Source organism: Arachis stenosperma, chromosome 2 (genome assembly GCF_014773155.1).
Source record: "Arachis stenosperma cultivar V10309 chromosome 2, arast.V10309.gnm1.PFL2, whole genome shotgun sequence".
NCBI classification, from domain to species: domain Eukaryota; kingdom Viridiplantae; phylum Streptophyta; class Magnoliopsida; order Fabales; family Fabaceae; genus Arachis; species Arachis stenosperma.
Genome location: NC_080378.1, coordinates 85,463,052 through 85,486,066, shown reverse-complemented (window position 1 = coordinate 85,486,066; position 23,015 = coordinate 85,463,052). Strand labels below are relative to the sequence as shown.

General features: G+C 31.2%; 1 protein-coding gene across 2 annotated transcripts; it reads right to left on the bottom strand.

Moving 5' to 3' along the window:
* Positions 1 to 13,715: 13,715 nt before the first annotated feature.
* On the bottom strand, positions 13,716 to 17,458 carry LOC130961915 (protein XRI1-like). 2 transcript variants are annotated; one of them, XM_057887956.1, is made up of 9 exons: positions 17,070 to 17,458; positions 16,179 to 16,243; positions 15,973 to 16,104; positions 15,699 to 15,844; positions 14,983 to 15,046; positions 14,774 to 14,885; positions 14,653 to 14,693; positions 14,450 to 14,515; positions 13,716 to 14,325 (listed from the first exon to the last, which is right to left on the bottom strand). In XM_057887956.1, the coding sequence occupies exons 1-9, from the start codon at positions 17,090 to 17,092 to the stop codon at positions 14,051 to 14,053; spliced, it is 924 nt and encodes a 307-aa protein (XP_057743939.1). In that variant the 5' UTR covers positions 17,093 to 17,458; the 3' UTR covers positions 13,716 to 14,050. The 2 variants fall into 2 exon arrangements, with proteins under 2 accessions (XP_057743939.1, XP_057743938.1); XM_057887955.1 differs by having other exon boundaries at positions 13,719 to 14,325; positions 14,450 to 14,542.
* Between the last annotated feature and the right edge of the window lie 5,557 nt (positions 17,459 to 23,015).

Sequence of the window (23,015 nt, the reverse complement as noted above, 5' to 3'; positions counted from 1 at the left end):
AAGTAGCACATAATCAAGTAACATAGCATATATGATATAGCAATCCAAAACAAATAGGCAAACCCAAACAATTCAAACATATGCAAATGATGTATGCCTGCCCTATGGCTGATGATATCATCTTTCGGTTATCAAGCCAACCCGACGTGTCCAGTAGCTAACCCGGGCACAATATCTCTGTTGCGCATTAATATTATTAGAGGGAATACCTGCCCTGTCACCATTAGAGGGTATATGTGCCCTGTCACCATTAGAGGGTATATGTGCCATGTCACCATTAGAGGGTATATGTGCCCTGTCACCATTAGAGGGTATCTGTGCTTGTCACCATTAGAGGGTATATGTGTCCTGTCACCATTAGAGGGTATCGGTGCCCTGTCACCCTTACAACCAGAGAGAAAACACAAGCATACTCACATTCAACATTTTCCGTCATTATTCATTTACTACATGCATTCATAATCACTCTTTATTATTACCAATTCTCAAACAATGACCCGGAGCAAGTGGGATGAACCGCAACCCTTGCTACTACCCAGGTGTGACAAATACACATTCATTCAAAACTCCATAATTAAACTCATTTATCATAATTCTCCTTTCCCATCTCATACCCGGAGCAAGTGGTCAACACCACTGCCTACTACTCGGGCACAGTCTCTCTATTGTACCTTATTACCATTAGAAGGAATCTGTGCCCTGTCACATTAGAGGGTATCTGTGCCCTGTCACCATTACAACTAGAGAGACAATACAAGTATATTCACATTCAACATTTTTCATTATTATTCATTTACCACATTCATTCGTTAATCATATATGAATCTCCGGCATACTCGCCACATGTTCAAGCTTCCTCAATCAATCATAATCATTTAATCATTAATCATATACATATACATACTCAGCCATAATTCAATACTTATCACAGCCATCCAGCTCATAACATACACAACACTTTCACCATCATCCTCAGCAACTCATACAATCATCATTACTCATTATTCGTCATTGATTCTCACTTTACTTTATCCACAAGTTACCACATGTCTTAGCTTCTTTTCATTACTAGCATACTATAAAGATTTAAGACTAAACCGATGAAAATGGAGGCTTATAAGTCTGAAATTTGGCTTTAAAAAACTCAAAAATCAATTTTTGCTGAAAACGGGGTTATGGGTGCGCGTCGCCCACGCGCACGCATGGGAAGCGGAGAAAAGCGGGTGACGCGTAAGCGTCACCCATGCGTACACGTGGAAAGTAGAGAGGTAGGGTGTGCTCCTCGCACAAAACCAGCACGCTACCATCACAACTCTCTGGAATTTATACCACGCACCTGCATCACTACAGCACCGCGTATGGGTTGGCCAGACGCACGTGTGAGAGAGTAAAAATTGTGAGTGACGCGTGCGCGTCGGAGTACGTTTTACCAAAAATTTTACTAAGTTTAAAAAGCTGTAGGATTATATTTTCAAACCCCAAACTTCCGACGGGCATAACTTTTTTGTTTCAAATCATTTTCCACCCGTTCTTCGAACAGCATAAACATCTCGGATCCAATTTTTTTTCCAAAGAAGTTTGATACAAATCGGGAATCCGGAGACCAAGTTATGCTCCGTCAAAGTAGACCAAAATCACAACTTTCATAAAAACCAACAAAACTAAATTTTCAACACAAACCAATTTCAAACCTTTTCAAAACCAACCAAAACTTATCAAAATCAACCTCAAGCCTCTTCAACTCATATCTTCAACATTCTCATTAAATTCACAATCCACCAATCTACCATTTTGACCAATCTCAATCAAATAACTCAATTTCAAACAAAATACCATATCATATATTTCATTCCACATCTTACGTTCTAACAATACCAATTCCATCAACCCCCAATACATATAAATTCATATCATCATATACAACTCACATGCATTATCAACAAGGACATCAATTCCTCCCTCAAAACCAATAGCCAAATAATTCATACAATCCATTGTAACCAAATAACAACAATCACAATTCCATTCAATCTCATATGATATCACACAATACACACATCACTTGCCTTCCTTACCTCTTTCTGGCCTCCGGCCCAAGATTCACAGCCTCTGGCCTAAATTCACAATTTAAATGTATATTCCACAAACTAATATTCATTATCCAATTTATCAAATTCTCAACACACCAAACATACAAATTCACACAATTCTCAATCTAATCATTAATTTACATTACATATCAACTATACATATTAGTACCAACCATTTACACAATCCAAACTTAATCCTAAGGGCATCTAGCCTATGAATTCTCATCACACCACACGGTACTTAAATGAAACTTAAACCGTACCTCTTGTAGCCAAAATAATTGAGCTTCTTCTTGGAAGTCTCCACCAACTCTTAGCTCCAAGCCTCACTAAAGCCCCACAAGCAATATCAATCTTCCAATTGTGCACCAAAATCACCCAATACTCTAACATACTCAATATTCGCACTTATAATCAACCTAGGGTTCATAAAATTGATAAATAATAAGGGTTAGAGAGTTTTTTTTATCTTAACTCAAGAAATTAGTTGATGGAACTCACCAATGGTTCATACTAGAGTACTCATAAATAACTAAAATCATAAAATTACTCAACACCCATAAGCAAACTCAAATTTAAGGAGAAAAATGAAAACTGGGTAGAAGAAAGTAGAATACTCACCATAAAACTTAGATAGAATTATAGAGGATAAGAAGAGCAACGCGTGGCCGCAAACAGCTCGTCAATCGAAGTTCTAAATCAAAAGTTATGGTGATTTAAAGTTTGATGGAGTTAGGATTTTTTCTCTTCTTCCTCTCTTCTCCATTTCAGCGCCCCACACCTCTTTCTTTAGGGTTAATGAGCTGAAATGCTCATAACTAATGTTTATATATGTTGGGTTTTGGGTCCACTTGGACCCGGTTCACTTGTTTTAGTCCGTTGGCCCAACTTTGGGCCAAAATCTTTAAGATTAGAGTTTTAAATCGTACTTTAAATATTTCTAGCTTTCCAAATTATAATTTCTCATTTCTTAACCTTATTCACTTATAATTAATTTATTCAACTACTGTACTGGATAGATCTCAGCCAGTATTGCCGGTCAAGTTTCCAGTGCGTACTTTTACGCAGAAAACTATATTTTTCGACTCAGAAAAATTCACTGAGTCCAAATATCATATTTAAATTATCAAATTCTGATTGTTAAATTTTCTAAACATATTCGCTTCTATTTAATTTATTATTTAATTAATTACATTTTGACCGAGTTTTACACAGTGGACATTGTCCGTATCTTGAATGCAATGTTGGGAACGTTGATGGTGCTTGCTTTCTTTTGGAAGATATAGAGAAGAGAAGGGTAGAACTTGACATGGAGAGCTGAAAAACTACTGTAAAGTGTGTTTGTAGTGAGGATTAGGGTGTAACTAAGCTTATCGCTGAACTTGCATCACCATCCACCTAATGCATTAAGTGGGGAAGACATTGTCTAGATCTTCTTGTGCACAATCTTTGTCGCTAATCCGAAATTGTTGGTTATCCCAGCGAAAAAGTTTTCAAGGTAGTAATGAAAGTTTCATCTCAACTTGAACTGATAATTTCAAGTGGTTGGATGTATGTTGTTTTCTGAGCTTAACAGAGGAGCAAATATTTGCTGGTTAAGATTAGTGCAGAGACTTGGGACATTGTGGTTGTTGATATGCTGTCCGAAACCACCAAAGTTCTAAAAATCGGACCAGTCATCAAATTGTTCTAATTATTGGTTTATTGGTTTATTAATTTAATTGGTTTAATTATAGTTCAATCAAAAAATTGTTTTATAATAAAATAATAAATAAAATATAAATAAATACTCTAAAACATAATTATAGTTTAATATAAATCTTAAAATATTTTCTAAATTTAAAGTCTAGCTACATAAAATTAGTGATTTTTTAACTAAAATTTTATACTAGTGTTATATTATAATTAGAATCATTTGACTAGATTTTTTTATATTTATAATATTTAAATTCGAATTGCATTTATTAAAAATTTAAAAATTTTAATTATTTTAATTTTTTAAAAATATAAATATATCTTTTAATATATATAATTATTTTAAATTATATAAATTATAATTTATTTATGTTAATATTAATATTTTAAACATAAGTGTAACCTAAAAATAAAAAATAAATTATATATATATATATATATATATATATATATTGTACTTGAAATGTATATATTTTTATAAGTCCATATTTAAAGCCTAAATGGCTCAGCCCAGCAAATAAGTAGTAGTAAAAAGTGTATATCTTAAAAAGAAAAAAAAATATGTTGGACCCAAATAAAAGCCCATATCTATTAACCCTAATATCTTCATGTGTTAAACACAGAACAGCTGCAGCTTAGTCCTAGCTCAAGTAATAAAATCATATGTTTCTTAATATGCTGCACCCGGATTCAAACTTTAGCGAGTATGCCAAGTATTGAATATAGATTTTTTAATATTGTGTGAGTGAGTGTGTAGTGTGGGTGTGTTGTGGTGTTGTAATATCTAAAATTGGGAGTTGTCAAATCAATTTGAAAAAAAAAACACAAAGAACAGCTTGTTCTCTCTCTCTCCCTCCCTCCTTCCCTCCTTTTTTTGTGTGCTTTGATTTCAAAGTTCAAAAGTTCAAACAATTAGAAACGAAGAAAGGAGGTTGCTCGTCCTCGGTGTCGTCGTCCTCTTCTGGCGTGCTCCATAACCACAAGTTCAAGAGTGCCATACTCGTCGGCAAGAGAGACGGATCCACCATCCCGTCCCAACCTGAAAGCTCTTGGCTTCGAGATCTCTGACCGCATTGACTTTTTGTGCACTTGACTCCCCTAAGTACCCGCCGTCACAATCCGGCGGGAAAAGAGTGAAGGCGAAGCAAGCTCCGGTGTCGGCGAGGACGCTGGCGGCAATGCTGTGGGAGATGAACGAGATCCTTTCACCGAACGCGAGAGAAATGTAGTAGTAGGGAGATTCAAAACGATATTTTTTTTGGGCATTGGATAAAATCAGTTAGATTCCGATTCGGTCTAACTGACCGGTTTTTAACCAATTCAACGATTCAATGGCAGTTTTTTTCCCAACGACTTTATAATATAAATCGAACCGCTTAAGTTGACGGTTTATAGTTGGATCAATTTGACCGGTCAATTTGGTCTGATTTTTAAAATTATGGAAATAACTTTTTAGTTGACTTTGAAACGTTTAAAATTTTGTACTATAATCAACTGCACCAAAAAGAAGAAATTGTTGTAATACAGTTTTACACATAAAAAGTATAAAGCATGAGTGGGGGAGAATGGAAAATCGAGATGAAGATTTGGAGTAAAAATGCGAGTTACGATTTTATAATGGCATAGGGATTAAAATGATGAATTTAATTTTGATGCATTGTCAGTGTAAAGTAATTTTACACGTGCATCCTACATAATGTCACATTAACAAACCAATACCCCTTTAGGTGAACAATGAAATATGCGAACAACATGAACAATTAACTGCATTTCAGGTCCACTAATCGTTTAAAATAAGGATTATATCCAATTAATTCAAAATTTAATTTTTAAAATTAAAATTAACTTTCTTTTTTTAACTTATTGTTTAGATTGTTAAGAAAAACGTTGTTCTCCTATACTTTCTCTTAACAAAAATAACTGATATTGACTGTGTAAATAGTCATTTAAAAGAACTGATGTAATTGTACAATTATATAAAATATTTTATACTACTAGTGTATTAAAATTAAACTCTTAAAAATGAGTATAAATGACAACATCATATATTTATTTTATCATATTTATGTTGTGTCCATATAAGTTAACCAATTGAATACTAATTTGTCATTTAATAGTATTTATCATCACAGTATAAATGACAATTTAGTGAGGGACCAAAAAATTCACGTTTTTAATTTGAGTACCAATTTAGTTATTTTAAAAAAAATCAAGAACTATTTTAATGCATACTGAAAATTTTGAAGACTAAACTGGACATTATCTCACACAATGAAAATATATTATGGCCATTAGGTTATATATTTGTGTGACATGTCTTTTTTTTTTTTTAGGTGTACAGAGAGGCTTTGTGTGACATGTCTTTTATATCTGTTTTGATTAAAAAAAAAAAAATAGACCACAAAGGTTTTGAATACGCCCAAACACATTCAAAAGACCAGAAGGTGCTTCATAAAAATCAAGTGATCGCTAATTTCAAGAACCCAATTGGTTTAGAAAGAAGAGCTAAGCTTTGGCCTGCAAATGAAAGGTTTTAGAAATTGAGAATATTATTGCGTATATATATATACAAATGAAAAGGAAGAGATTCAAGGCGAGGATAAAATTGTGTTCGAAATTATTTGCTACTTCTGAAATATATAATGTAAGAAAGATTTATTAATAGAAAATTATATATTAAATATTTAGTTGAAATAAGAAACGATTATTTTTAGCTTCATATCTTTTATATTGAGTTTTCATAATAAACAAGACAAATATAATTAAAAATTTTTATTAATTTTGATTTAATAATACACTACAAGAAAGTCGTTAAAAACTGTCAAATTTACCAGCATGATCATCAAAAAAATCTACTGGTATATTTATTATTTTCGAATTTAGCGACAGACAGATTTGGCGATAAAATCTTCGCTAGTAAAGAATTACCGGTGGAATTTTTTAGTCCCTCGATAATTACTAACCGATTTAGCGACAGATTTAAACTTTTAATTGGCAAATTTCTTGAGGTCGTTACTTTCGAAAATTTTTTTATGGTAACTTTGGTGTCGTGAATTAGGGTTTTGCGCGTTCTTACCATCGGATTTATCTCTTGGTAAATCCGACAGTAATATATTAGTTTTTAATAATTAAATTAATAAATACCTGCGAATTTAATCGGCAGAAAACTTAAATTTTAATTTTTTTATTGGTTATACAAAATACCTTTTATAACCTGATATATCATCATCAATGTATCAAGAACTAATAATCGAATTCCAATTAATGAAAATCAAATGGTATTTTTAATTAAAATAGTCAACTATAATCTAAAATAACAAATGTACAGAAGAAACAAATCAAAGAGATAAACCATCAATACTATCAAACAAAGTAAAACAACACTCTAATCACCATAGGTCTTGATAATCATCATTATCGTCATCCCCTGGTCCAACTAAGTCGGCGATCTAAGTGGTGGTATTAGTGTTTGTATTACAATAGTCAGATCTATATCTCTCTTATAATACAGCATACAACCATTCGAGTAACAATCAATTTTCACCCAATTTAAACCTAATTTTGAAGCTAGATCCTTTGCCTCATAATGGCTCCAGGAGATGCCAGTATTCCTGACTAATACTTATTGGTTACAAGGGTAGCCCATTTAACATCGATTGCATCAAATATTATCTCATTATATATTTTTCGGTTACTTTCCCAATCCTTTTCTAACCAAGTTAACCTTTCCTGATTAACCCTCAGACCTATTGAAATTCGGTGCAGACCAATTGATTTTCTACTCATCAACTTCTTCATATTCAATCCACACCCAATACTCATCTTTGAACCCGTTATAGTAAAGGTGAAGGGTTATATCTAAAGATCCTAACTACTTAGTCAGCTAACACTTATAACATAGATACCTAGATACTCTCCTTGAAAACTAAATGATTCCATGTTAAAAACATATACCACAAACTGATCAACCCCCTTAAAAAACTCGGGTTTTAACCCCTCCCCCTCCCGGTCGATCGTTACTCCTATTATATGTATACAAACGATGATTTGGAATCATTTTGCAATAAACAACTTAGAATATAATTCAACCAAAAATACAACTTATTAATTTTTTAGAAATTTTATTAGAGTTTCGTTTATAATTAGAAACCTCCACCAAATGCAATTTTTATCTTTTCACAAACTAAACATGTCTTTAAACAATTTTAATAAAAATTCGACAGAATTTTCTCTTAATTTAGAGACCTCCACCAAAAAATTATCAATTTTCACATAAAAAACAGTTGCAAGCATAAATTGAAACAAACATATATTCAAGTAAACATCAAATCCTAGTCATTCAAGTGTGCGTTCCCTTATTACTCTTCAATTTTCCAGCAAACAAGAATTTCGAGAAGACATCATTAGGCAACCTTCTCCTACTTCCGTCCTAAAACTCTATTTAAGAAAAAGTGGGTCTGGAAAAAAATTTAAACAATTCATTAAGAGAACTAACATGAACACTACACGAACAACCCACAAAATATAACTATAGAAACTACGAAAGAAATGAACTTCAATGAATCTATAAAAAAATAACATCGTTCTAAGGAAAAAGACAACTTATTAAATTCACTAAATGAAACTAATTTAAAAAATCATTTAACTTAACTAATCTAACGAACTTAATCTATAAAAACATATTAATTTAAACTACATAACTTAATTCACCTAAAATAATCTAATTACAAAATAAAGTTAACCCTAACAACCTAAATTGATTGAATTAACCTTAATAAATATAAATAAAAACACAAATTTTAAAAAAATTACAAATTCCAAATTTTAAACTTGAATTTTAAAATCAAAATACCCTAACCAATAAATTAAAAAAACTGAATTTAAACACAAAATTTGAAACAAAAATTAAAAAATATATATAATTTCAAATAGGTTTACATTATAAAGTAAAAAAAAATAAATACAAAATTAATAAAGTACATATAAAAATACATAGAAAAAAAAAACAAAGCCGATAATTAGTTGTGTAAAGGTGCAATGACAATGTTTATGGTGCGGTGACAATGTCAAACTTCTCCCACCTCCATCATTATTGGGTAGTAGTGTTACGGTGTTTTTAACAAAAGATTAACAAATTAAAGAATGGAGAGAATTTATGAATGTCAGTAGACAATGACAACGGTGAGCCACGCAGCAACAGCGACGGCAATGGACCCCTGGCAGCGACGTCTGGTGGCTCGATTAGGACAATATAGGAGAGGAAGTCATTTGCTGCAGAGAGGAAGCACTGCTGCGAGCATAGGAATGGTGGCCGACAATGAAAAGGCTTTCCTCGAGGTTTCAATGGAGGAAAAACATCGGAAGAGAAAGAGAGAGGAGAGGGAGAGAAGTTGTGGAAGTAAGGGAGGAGGGTTTCTGATTTAGAATTTAAGGCAATTATCCTGTCGGATTTTTCAGCAGATAAATCCAATAGTAAGGTGTTGGTTGTTGCCTAAATGTTGTGTTTCACTAGTTCGTGTTGCCATAAAAACTTTTCGACAAAAAATCCAACGCTAATAAAATTATTTTTTGTGTCATTATTTACCGTCGGATTTAGCTACAAAATTTTGAATCCGACAATAATGTTTTCCAAGGACGAATTTTCAATTGTTATCGTTGGAAAATCTCCCGCTAAACCTGCCAGTAATATTTGTCACTAAATCCGACGATAAATCCGACAGTATTAAACGCATTTTTTTTTATAGTAATTTGCCCAAATATTTTAAAGTTATTAGAAATCTTTTTCTCAAGTTATATAAATACATAGATTAAACTGAGACCTGACAATACTACGAAGTCATAATCTCATAATAAGCTTCAGAGCCACTAGTGTACCTTAGAAATGGAAGAACACATGTAAATGAATCCTAGAAATGATGTTACATAAAAAATATATAGTTTTGACTCCAAATATGTATGAGTGTATTCAACAAGCTAACCATTTGAAATGTTGTCTCTCAACTATGCATATTACGGTTCGATTTATAAAACTACCTCATATGAAAAAAAAAAAGAAAAAAATTCATTTTCATCCAGATTGAGAAATGAAGTAACAAGAAAAGAAAAAGAGATCTGATTATCAAGGAATAAATGACTCTTTCACACTATATATTTTGGTCAAAAAATAAACCCTAAAAGAACTGGTGAAATACTACCAAAAAAATTCCAAGTGCTAATTGTTTTAGTTATCATATTTTCTTTTTTTTTATTTTGTAAAATCTCTTCTCATCTCGTAAGAGTATTTTCCTAGTTGTTTGCAATTTAAGTTACACTAACTTACACTATACTACCAAACATATTTTTAAATAAAGTTATGCTACATGTACACTAAAATAGAATTATAAATACATATTGATGTACAAATAATATTTTTGTTTTAAATAATATTTGCTTATATGTGTATTTCATATACAAAATTATTGTACTTTTGTACCCTAATCTAATAGTAATTAAGCTTAGTCTAACAAGATTTGAGATAAAAATATCTAAAACTCGTAAATCTTTAGTAGTTAAAAGTGTTAATATATATATATATATATATATATATATATATATATATATATATAAAATTCTTAGATTTATATTACCTTAGTTAAGTCTTAACTCGGTAATACTTTGAATAGTATCTTGTAACACTATTTTATAGTAGAAATCTCAATTATTATTGAAGACTTGATAGACACAAGTCTCAAATATCTAAAACTCTTAAAGCAGCACCTTTTTATGCATTTTAGTTATTTCAATTATTACTTACATGTAGGGTTGAATTTGAGCTAAGTTGAGTCAAATTAGACTAAGTTTAAGCTCGAAAATTAAGTTTGACTTACGTTTAGACTCATTAACAATCGAGTCTATCTTTTAAATTCAAACTCAGCTTACCAAAATCTCATGAGATAACTCGAGCTCACTAACTGACTTAAATAATAGGAATATAATCTATAATTTTATATCAATAAATTATATTTTAAAAGATTAATTTTATATATTATTTATCTATCAATAAATTATAATTTTTTATTTATGTCCTACATCAAAATTATATAAAAAAATAAATATAAAATTTTAAATAATTAAGATATATATATATATATATATAACTATTTAATATGGATATATATAATATTAAAATTATAAATTAAATGCAATGCATATATATATATATATATATATATATATATATATATATATATATATATATCGAGCCAGCTCACGAGTTAATGAGTTGAGCTTATCAAAGTTTAAGTTCGATTCATTTAATTTATGAGCTCAATTTCAGGCAAACTTCATTTAATTTATGAGCTCAATTCCAAACTTAAACTTGACTCACCAGCTCATAAGTTCTGCTTATTGAGCTATTAACAAATCCAGCTCGAACTAATTCAAGAACTAACTTGACTCACTTTCAACCATACTTACATGTATTTATTTATTTAAGGGTAGTTTTATCCACACATAATAATTTTAGGATTAAACTATTAAAACGATATCTGAAAAATTTTGGTCCAAATAAAAGCAACTCTAAAAGACTTAAGAGACAAATCAACTCCTAAAAGATAAAGTTTTACAAAAAATGATCCAACATTAACTGAAGTCGTAACGTTGAACAGGCTATCGAAAGAGGTGAGGTTGCAAACTCTAAATAATACTTAATTATGTGGCATTATTAATTATGCTGGGAAAAAAAATTCCCGTTTCAATTTCTTAAAACCAAACTCTTAACTCCCTTCTCCCTTCTCCTTTACGAGTATATATCCATTTTGATCTTCAAAAAATTTTAAATCAGACATTTTAGTCCCTAATTAAAATTAATTATTCGATTGGTTCCTAACAATTAATTCCGTCAGTCACTTAAGTTTTTTATTCCGTCAACTCTAACGGAGGACAAAATAGTCACTGAGAACTCTAACATGGGACAAAATAGTCCCTGATATTCTCTATTCGAAAACGACACTATTCTTTCCCAATTTCCATCATATCTCGCATAACACTAATAGTCTAACACTGTAAGTTCAAGTTACAGAATGCACACTCTACAACTTCAATGTTCACAAGAAAAAAAAATCTTCAACTTATTCTCAACCAATTTATACTCAGGAAACTAATGACTATGTCTCTCAACTACTTGTCGTCTTCGATAGATCCCAAGAATCTAGACAGCAAATCTGATTTGTCAAGACCCGTCATCGTCGTTGTCATCTCCCTCCTCCTCTACCCTATCATCTCCATGACCACAATATCAATCACTCCGATCGCTTCCTTCAGCTTCTTCTCCGAACCAATGTTCAATAATCGCTTCAGTTTCCATATGAGCGCCAATGGTGACATTGCTCATTGTACTAATAGCTTGGATGCGAGGTTGAAGTTTTCTGCCAACTTGGACTCCGGAAAAGAAGGAATGAAGCACTCAGTATTTATTTCAAATGAGAATTTGCATATGATGCCGGAGAGTGGAGAAAGGTGTGCCCTTGGAGTAGTTGTGAAACTTGGTCTTGAGGATGTCGTGGACGTTGTCAGAGTTGGAGGTGATGTTATCCAGGACGTGGAAGTGGATGCTTTTGGTGGGTAAAGTGCAGAGGAGGTGGATGTACCAGTCATAGAGATTTAGGAAGTGTATGGTCCATATCATGTTGAGGTAGGTGCGATACATGTGACAATTATACCATGGTTTAGTCTTGGAGCTAAAGAGGTGAAAGGAAAAAAAGACTGTGAAGGTGAAGAAGGAGAATATGAATGTTAGAGTTGTACGAGATATTGATAAAAATTGGGGAAGAACAACGTCGTTTTCGAATAAAGAGATAATGGATCATTTTGTCCCTTGTTAGAGTTGTCAGGGATCATATTGTCCCCTGTTAGAGTTGACAGGGACTATTTTATCATCCGTTAAAGTTGACGGAACCAAGGATTTAAGTGACTGATAGAATTAATCGTTAGAAACCAATCGAGTAATTAATTTTAGTTGGAGACTAAAGTGTCTAGTCCGAAATTCTTTAAAGACAAAAATAGGTATATACTCTCCCTTTACCTTATGCTTATCCTTATACTTAGCTGTTACAAAAGAAAATATTATGACATTTTCAAAAGTAAGGTTATCATTTAGCAATGAGTCAGTGTTAGGGGTGGCAAACAAGCCTAAACCCGCCGAGTCAGCCCGCGTAATCCGCCAAAAAAGACAAGCTGGGCTGGAAAATTGGGACCGCCAAATAGCAAAAGCCCACCTAACCCGCACCGCTTAAACCGCGGGCTTTGGCGGGGCCGGGCAGGCTTCCCCGCCGGGCTTAGTATTTTTTTGGCAAGGGATACTTTTACAATTTTTTCTTTTGCCAAAACCCAACTTTCCCCAACCTAACTTACAAGAGAATGAAAATTAAAATTGAGTGTTTTGAATTATTTTTATTTTGTTTTAGAGACAATATTTATAATTATGTTTTGGATTATGTTTATTTTGCTTTGGGAATAATATTTATAATTATGTTTTGGATGAAAACATGGTTTATAATTATGTTTATTCGATATTTATAATTACAAAGACTTTAATGTTTGTGAATATAAAAATTATAATTTGTTTATACTTTTAGAAATCATAATAGTTAAAAGTAAAAAACAGAAAAAATTCTTTTATACCTTTATATATATGATTTAATAGTTAAAAGTAAAAAAAAAAGGAGGATATTTGGCAGACTTAGCCCGCCGGCCCGCCGTTAGCCGAGGCAGGCTGGAATTTTGGGACCGCTTCACTAGGCGGGGCGGGGCGGGGCGGGCTTCCCCGCTTGCCACCCCTAGTACTCAATGTAATTAAAGATGTGGTTATTTGATTTCCTGTAGCAAAGTATAACAAGACAAGAAATATGCAAGCGTGCAATCCCTTTGCAGCTTCAGAAACAAGGGCATCATCTAAATCTGTATGTATCAATTACAAAAGCAAAGCTCAAGCTTAGTAACATTGTCAATTCAACAACTAGGGACTCCTAACAAGGTAAGAAGTATCAAGTTCAGATTACATACTTAGCTCCAAGAAAATCATGTACCAAAATAAGAGCTATAAGAAAATTATCTAAGACCTCACTAGGAGGAAGTAAACACTAAGGTGGTGTAATATGATAATAAGTGTCAATAGGAAGAAAAAACTGCAGTATCAACTTCTAAAATCTGGCAGGTATATTACAGAAATAAAGCCATCACCACACATTAATGGGGTGAGCCAAAAGTTAGAAAATCAGAAGATAAACTTAGCCTTTAGTTCTCATAATTGTGATGCTACCTTTTCCACCTTCGGTGCGTATCTTTGTTTTGTTAACAACAGGCTTCCCAGAGAAGGCTGATTTGGGATAAGCAGATGGATCTTCACTGCTTTGCTTTGTTTTCGAAGGAGGCGGTGTTCGAATGCGCTGATTAATTTCCTTCAGAGTTATGTCTCCATGGGTACCACTAGGTTTGATGAAGGCGAATGGGTAGGCCACGGACGAAGCCAACTTTGTAGGTGTCCGTATAAACGATTTCCTCCCTAAACATTCAAAAAGAAAAAAAGAAACTTCGAATTTGTTATCCTGTCAAAAAATTTCATCAATGAATGCAGCATGCAAACTAATAAAGCAGCAAGTGACGTTATAACAAGAACAAAACCAAACCTTTGAACACAATTCTTTTGGGGGTTTGAGTGACCTGCTGCTGCTGCTGCTGAACTACATTTTGTTCTGAAGGTGCCGTGATGTCACTGAGCTCTTCAGGCAAACAAAAACACAATGCAAATAGGAAAGAAGGAACAAAGAAAGAAACAAATCAAACAATACTGGAGAGACAATAGTGAATGGCGAAAACAAATGCCAGATACCTGCAATATCAATCTGAATATCTTCTGCCCCTGAAAAGTTCCTGGTATCAAACAATATAATCATCAGATTACTTTGTATAACCGACTATATGTCAAAAATCAGCGGCCCAATGATGCATACAGTTCATCAGGACTGAATTGCATCGCAGCATCATTAAGGCATTCTGCTAGCCACCCTTCAGTTGACTCAAGGTCTTCATAACTAGAGGCAGGCAAATCTCCCAATGCATATTCTGTAATGGTTAAGAAAATATCAGATTTTAAAAACTTATTGAAGCTATCTCCGACCGAACAAGAAATTCAGTATGTAAAATCTTGCAGAAGACGAACCTGATGACCCGGGCACCCATTCTGACACTTCAGGAAAAGGATCCATAAGCGAGTCCACCTTCTCCTATTATACAAATGAAGTAAGATTCAGCAAATTCAGAACTTCATAATGTAATCATTAACTACATTTCATTGAGACTAACATACCCTACTTACTAGACATAGGTTAGAAGCAAACTCGAGTATTGATCAAGCCAAACCTCCCCATTTTTAAGAGACAGAAGACAGATAACCACAAAGGGAACTCATTAAAGTAAAACTTACAAAGAAGATACAAAGATTTGAACTAAATGCCTCACTAACAATCATGCTGCATATTAAGGGTAAGTGTTCTGTATGAGTCATCAGGTTTTAAATTAACACATCTAAATACTGAAAAATTTTACTCCGCAGCTGATCGTTTGAACCAATACAAGGAGGTAGCAAAAACAAAAATGTTGCTTTATAACAATAGTTATGAAATCTAGCATCACAAACTAGAGGCTTAACATAAAGAACAAAGATAAGTATAGTCATGAAACTGAAGATAATACGTATTCGTTTACCAGTCAACAACATAATGGTAATATATCAAGAAATTTAATTTATTACTTATGACAAATTCAAATAGTTGCACAACATGAACAGATTTCTACTTCTTGAGTCTTGTCACATTTTTACAACCATCTAACATGCTAGGAATGTGAAAAGTTAATCCAAAAGCTAGAAGCACCAACATCTGATTTTAAATATGCTAAAGACATCTCTTCACTGGAAAGAGAATGATCGCTATCCTGGATGTTGAATTGTAGCATGCGCCGCCTCTTGACTTGAGAAGAAGTCTCCCTCAACTCCTCTACTTCCTTTTGTACATCATCCAAAACTGAAATCCAATATTTCTTTGAATTAAACCAAGACAAGTCATAATAACACCAATAAAGTAACAAGAACAATCTAACAACTTGCACATATTGACAAGGCTTAAAGTCACTGAGAAAGCGTCGGCCTTACCACTATCATTGACACCGTATCCCAAATCACCACAAGCCTTAACTGGTGTAGCTTCTTCATCTTCGAACATGTAGGAAATATATTCATCATTTTGGGGCATGTCATTCCATAGATCTTCTGAAATATCTTGGCCTAGAAGAAGAAACGGAGAAATTTCAGGCATCAATTACATGGAAGAATCAACTTAACATGAGAGTGAGAGTTACCGAAATTGGAGTTCTTTTCGAGATTACAATCATTCCTGTGCCAATCCCATGGTTCTTTAGCACCACTGATAAAACAAACATGTAAATGCAATAGTTAAGCCGTGGAGCATTGGCATAAATTAACAAACAGAAAATATTAAAAGTTAAACAAAATACATTAGAAGCAAATTCCAAAACCAATGTAGAAAAATCAAAGGTGAAAGTGACCTCAGTCTCCAAAAAATAATTGCACACATTATCAAAACAAGATATACACAAACAAAAATTGAACACATTGTAAACTGAAGCACTAAATTACCAAACAAGGTGCTAGAAAATGAATCGTTAGTCTCTACAATTGAGATCTTAGGATGTACTTAGGCAGATTTTCTTGCATGCATTAATATATTTACATAGGATGGAATAACGGCAAAAGAAAAAAAAGTGAAAAAAAAAGAAAAAGAAAAGAAAAGCATCAACAGCTACAGATTAAAAAAGGCATAAATTATGACCCACAAATTTACTCAGAACCCACATCATCATCATCATTCATTCTTTGTACACAAACTTTGACACAAAAACAAACAATCTAGAGTGCAAATCAGAAGGCACAAGGCAAATCAAAACTAGTGAATCAAGCACCACCATCTACAGCATTGAACCCATCATGTAGCAGATAATGCACCAAACCAAAGCAAGATGAAACGAAAAAACAAATCAAATAAATGATTTTGGAAAAAACCACACTCAGGCCTAATTCCAAGACAATAGAAAACCCATTTCATTTATTTTTAAAAAATCAGAGCCTATGAAAGACATAAATGCAGCTATCAAAACAAATCAATCACGCCCCAGAACTAAAACCCCAGATTTTTAAATAAATAAATAAATAAGAGAGAGAGAGAGATTTACTTCTCATTGTTGTCGCAATCCATTTCAACGGAAACAATCAGGAGCCAAGTCTCTCTAGTCACAGCTGATCAGAGTCTCTTCTTTCTTAGTTTTTTCCAACAACACAGTGATGACATACAGAATGAGAATAAAAATAAAAATAACCGTTACAGAGAAGAGAGAGATCGGTGTTTCTCTGTAGTGAGTTGTAGAAGCTATAAACCTATATAACACTAAGTAGTTCACTATCTATCTCTGTTTTGTGCTGCTTTCTACATAGAAAAAGGAAAAAATATTTATTAATAAAAATTGATGAATTCAGTTCACAGTTTCACACTTCACACTTCACACATAACGATTAAGCCACGACCATAAAGCGCCGTCTCACTCTCTCTCTCCGTCTCCCTCTCTTTTTGTCACTCTTTTGCGCCCATTTATTTCCCTCTCAGCCTTTTATATATCCCGTAAGTACACCTTGATTTCTCTCTTTTCCGTGGGCCAGCCCGATTTTTTTTTTGTTATTTTTTCCGTTTTTATATATAAATATATATAACATTTTTAGTTAAATTTAATGTTACTATTTTTAAAATTAATAAATTAAATTAATAATTATTTATTTAATATTATTTAAAATATGTTAAATTATAATTTAAAATTAAATAATATCTATTTATAATTATAAAGATAGATACCAATACGATAAATTTCAAATCAATAATCACTAAAAATAGATACATGTCTACAAAATAACATTATTCAGTATTCACATAATGTCGGAGTCAACATGAGATAATTAATAAAAGAAAAAATGATAAATAAGTTCTTAACTTTTTAAAATCGTGATAAATAAGTTTTTCACAAATTTTAATTACAAATACATTCCAAACTTTTACAAATAACTGATATGGCACCCATGTGTCCATTACAGAGCTACATATACGTTATGGTTCAAAGATGGCATGTCTCCAAAAAGTTAGAGAACAAAAAGTTTTTGTACAAAAAAAATGACGTTGTTTTATGAACTACTTAACTCTTCAAATTGAAGACAGACTCCGTTACAGCGTTATTGTTAAAGATTTTTTGTGTTTAGGGTTGTGTTCCGTGGTCAGTGAAAGAGCTTCTTTGAGCACGCAATGAGTCACATTGCTCTCTACCATTCATTGTATGCAGTGACAGATCCATAAATTTCGATAATGGGGGCAAAGTATATATAACTTGACAATATTTTTTATAAAAATATTATCATTACAAGAAAAAGTAATATTTGTAATAAAAAAATTGTTACAAAAAATCTAAATTTTGAAACAAAAGGATTTTGTAACAAAAAAGGACCGTTGCAATATGTCCCGTTACAAAAAAATTTTGTAACAAAAAATGAAACTGTTACAATTCAAAATAATATTTTGTAACAAATTTTTTTAATACAAAAACTAAAATTTGTTATGAAAGTGGTAATACTTTTTTACCTTTAAAATATTTTTCGTAATAATTTAGATTTTTTGTGTCATAATATTTTGTTACAAAATACTACTTACTTTTGTAACATTTTTTATTCTTTTAGTTAAAAAATAGAAAGTTGATTTTAAAATATTTAATTAAATAATTGATATGTCAATTAATTTTCTAATCCCACTAACTCAACATTTATATGATATATAATCATATAGATAATTAAAATATCTTACATGTCATTAAGAATCTTTTACAATAAAATAAATTCTATAAATTCAACTAAACACAACTTTTTCCTAACATAAAATTGTATCATATCGAATTTATAATTCTTGACTCTTCTAGTATATTTCAGTCAATTTAAAGTCTAGCATGTTGGCATCAATTTTGTATCCCTGCAAATATGAACAATGAAAATCAAAATTAAAAAATAACACATAACACTATCTTCATCCGAGTAAAAATTTAGAACTTACAAGTTAAAATTAACTAATTCTTTAAGAATCTATTTTCAGAGTTCAAAACTAGCCAATCAAAAAGGCAAATTATCAAGAATTAACAATTCAATATATAAACTTGAGCTTACTAATCACAATTCAATCACAACTTAGTGAACAAATTCATTAAATTTACATAAGTATCAATTGCCAAACAATCATTACAAAACACAATTTCCACCTAAATCTTCATAACAAATATACTTGACTTTTTTTAATACTTTTACACTCATAAAGTTTCATAATGAGATTTATGTCAAAACACAAAATAAGAACATAGAGAAGCACCTGAACAGAGTTTCTGTTATTACAGAAGCAATAGTGATGTAGAGAAAGTTTGAAAAAGAGAAGTATAGCAAGAACGAAAAAATAAAACTAAATTGACTAAAATTGACAATGAGTAAAAAGAGCTAATTGATTACAATGAGTATTAGGCTTATATAGAGGGAGATTGTTGATAATAAAGCTAAAGGCTCCCTAATTAACTTTTAACAAACTGAATAATAATTTGACAGCTAAGCCACACTATCTTGAGCTTTCTTGAATTCTAATTGCTCCTGTATTTCATCATTAGCCTTAACAGCACTATCAATAAAATTATACTAAAATCATTAAAATCAACTATCAACAGTTGTTTCAGTTTCATAAACATTATAGAAATAAAAAACTTAACAACAGAAGCAGCAACGTTATCCCCGGTCACTCGAAAAACTTCAAAGCTTAAACTACACATTGACACTAGTCAAACCATTATCGAATAAGAAGAGTCGTAGCCACCCAAATAATTTCAAAACAATTTTTACTAGGAGCAGATTTATACTATTCAATTTCTTTTGAAATTTTTAGCCTATTCTATTTTTTTTTTCAACAAAAGCTTTTAGTCCCTTAATACTTATATTTAGGAAAAAACAAGCACAAAAATACAAAAAATAAGCACAAAGCATGCGGCAGCTATAGAAAATCAAGCAAGATTTAGAGCAATTAACAATTGCCAATTGGCAATGCATTCATAAAGAATGGCGGCCGCAGAAAATCAAGCAAGGTTCAGAGCAATTAGCAATTAGTAATGCATTCATAAAAAATTGTTAATTTTGCCTTGTATTTTTTATTTTATAGTAAATATAAGACAATTAACAATGCATTCATGAAAGATAACAAAAGATAATTAGCTGTTACAAGAAAGATAATATATTCTTTTCTTTATAATTAAGACTTCTTAAAAAGCTGTGAACTAATCTGTCATACAAATTATACAGTACTAACTATTCCTTTTAGCACCTTATACAAAATGCAAGTAATTAACAAAGGAAACCCATCATTATAACAAACAGTTGGCATTCATAACTAACAAATAGGGAAAAAAAAAGAGGAAACTAACCCAGATCGTGGTGATACTCATAAGGATCCCTCATCATTCTCTTCATAGCAATTTTGTAATCTTTCATTCTGTTCTTGGATTTAGAGGCAGTGGTATTGCTAGTGGAGGGTTTGTGCTTCTTCTCATCAATGCCACTTTCTGATAGATTCTTGTAATATATTCGAGTGACAGGACGCGATTCAAAAACAGCGACGTCCAGAGGGAAAGACGACGGAGTGACAGCAGAAGCAGAAGAGGTGACAACCCCAACCGACGAGGAGAAGCATCGATGGTGACGACGGCTTCGCGCAGCTCCAATGGCAATGACGGTGACGGAGCTAGCTTTGACGACGGCAGCCAGGCTTCCCTCCAGTGGCAGCAGCGCTACTTTTTTTCTCCCTCGCAAGCTCGTCTCTCTCCCCTTGTGTTATGACTCTCCCGACGGCGACACAACGGCATCGACAGTGGTAGTGACACCCACCGGCGCCGCCTCCCCCTTTTTTCCTCTCCTTTGTTCTCCTTCTTCCCCCCTCAAGCTCCCCCTCTCTCTTTTCTTTGCTTTTCTTTTCGTGTGTGTGGGTGGGGTAGTTAGGGAAAAAGTTAAGGGTTAGGACTAGGATTTGTACAATTTGTGTAAATTAGATTTTTATTTAGAAATATTAATAAAATTAGAGTATAAAGTAAGTATTTTTAATAAAATTAAAAGTAATTAAATTATTAAAATTTTAAATTTTAAATAAAAAATATCTATGAAAATGATATGAGTTCTAATTAATTTTAAACTCAAAATCTCATAATTTTGATTTAATTATTTTTTGATAAACCATATTTTAAAAATAAAACCATGAATAATTATAATAAATCACAAATAATTTATTATTTATTTTGTAACAATTCAAAATTTTACCGACTTAATGATGAGTGTTGCGCTATAATGGGTTTAGGATTAGTAGAGAAAAGAAAAAAATTATTTTTATTTATGTTTAACAATTAATTTTTTTAATTAAAAAATTAATTTTTAGTTAACATTTAAGACTTAATTATTAGTAAAAATTAAATATATTTTTTATAAAAAATATAAAATAATATATACTATTATAAAAATTAATCATTTAATCTTTAATTTTTTATAAAAAAATAATTAATTAATACAAATAATATTTTAAAAAGTAAAATTTTTGAAACAAAATAAAAGTATCTTAAAGATTTTAACATTTTAAGATAATTTTTTTTAGTTATAAAAATTCTTGTATTTTGTGACAAACAAATAATTTGTTACAAATAATATTGAATTTTGTGACTAATTAATTTTTTGTTACAAAATATTTTAAACTTTTACAACCACTCCATCTTTTGTTATAAAATATTGTAAAATTTTGCAACAAAATACTAGTTTATTACAAAAGCCAATATAATTTATAACCAAAAAAATCAAGTCGACAAAATATCAAAACGTTTTGTAACAAATTATATTGTTGTTAAAAAACATTATTATTATGTAACAATCACTAAATTTTGTTACAAAAAAAGAATTTTTTATAACAATTTTAAATTTGTTACAAATATTTCATTTTCTTATAACGTATGTTACATAAAAATTATCTATCAAATCATTTATTATGTGTTTGTATATAAATATATATGTTATTTAACTCATTTTCAATGTATATTTTGTACTTCAATATATATTTTTACGAATAGTTATTTTTTATGTACACATAGCATAACTATTATTATTATTATTATTATTATTATTATTATTATTATTATTATATTATTATTATTATTGTAAAATATAATTAATTTTCAAAATATATAATTATCAAATTAAAATACTAAAACACTAATTTAAATAATAAATATATTTTAGAAAAATTGAATAAATTTTTTCTTAACAATTCAATAAAAAATATCTCTCTTTCTATATATGTCACTAAATGATCATTTAAAAATTCACATCCCATACAATTAGTTCTTAATGATATTCATCGTTTAGAAAGTTCTTTCAATTAATAAAGTTGTTACAGGAAAAACTAAAACTAACTTTAAAAGAAGAAACATCAATGGATAAATAATATCCTTTTGAGTCGATTTCTAATAAAGAATACTAATCTTATTTAAATTTGAGAATTGATTGTAACACCCTAACTTTTAGCACGTCATGATCGTACCAAAAGTAAGGAGTTACTAACATGTTCTCCTTATTTACTATTTAATATTGAGCCTTTAGGTCGATATTGCATTTCAGTTTATAAGAAAATACCAGAAAAATTATTTGTAGTAATTAAAATCACACAATTATTAATAATAATAAATGCTATACAAATGAACTCAATATAGAGCTCAAATACAATACCTATCCCTCTGGATAAAATAAAACTTAAAGCAACAAGAGCGAGGGAACTCTATAAAAACAACACGAATCACAAGTAAATCTACTAATCGTCTGCAGCTTCTTACTGAATCTCCGAACCTGTGTCTCTGAAAGGGTGGAAGATTTGGGGTGAGAACAAACCACACGTTCTCAGTAGGGAATAGGAATGCCGTAAAAGTAATGGAATAAAATGCAAATAATTAACTTTACTCAATAAAAAAATATTTTTATCAAACCCTTTGAAAATACTCTTGGTTCTACTTTAGATAATTAATTACCTCCTTTTA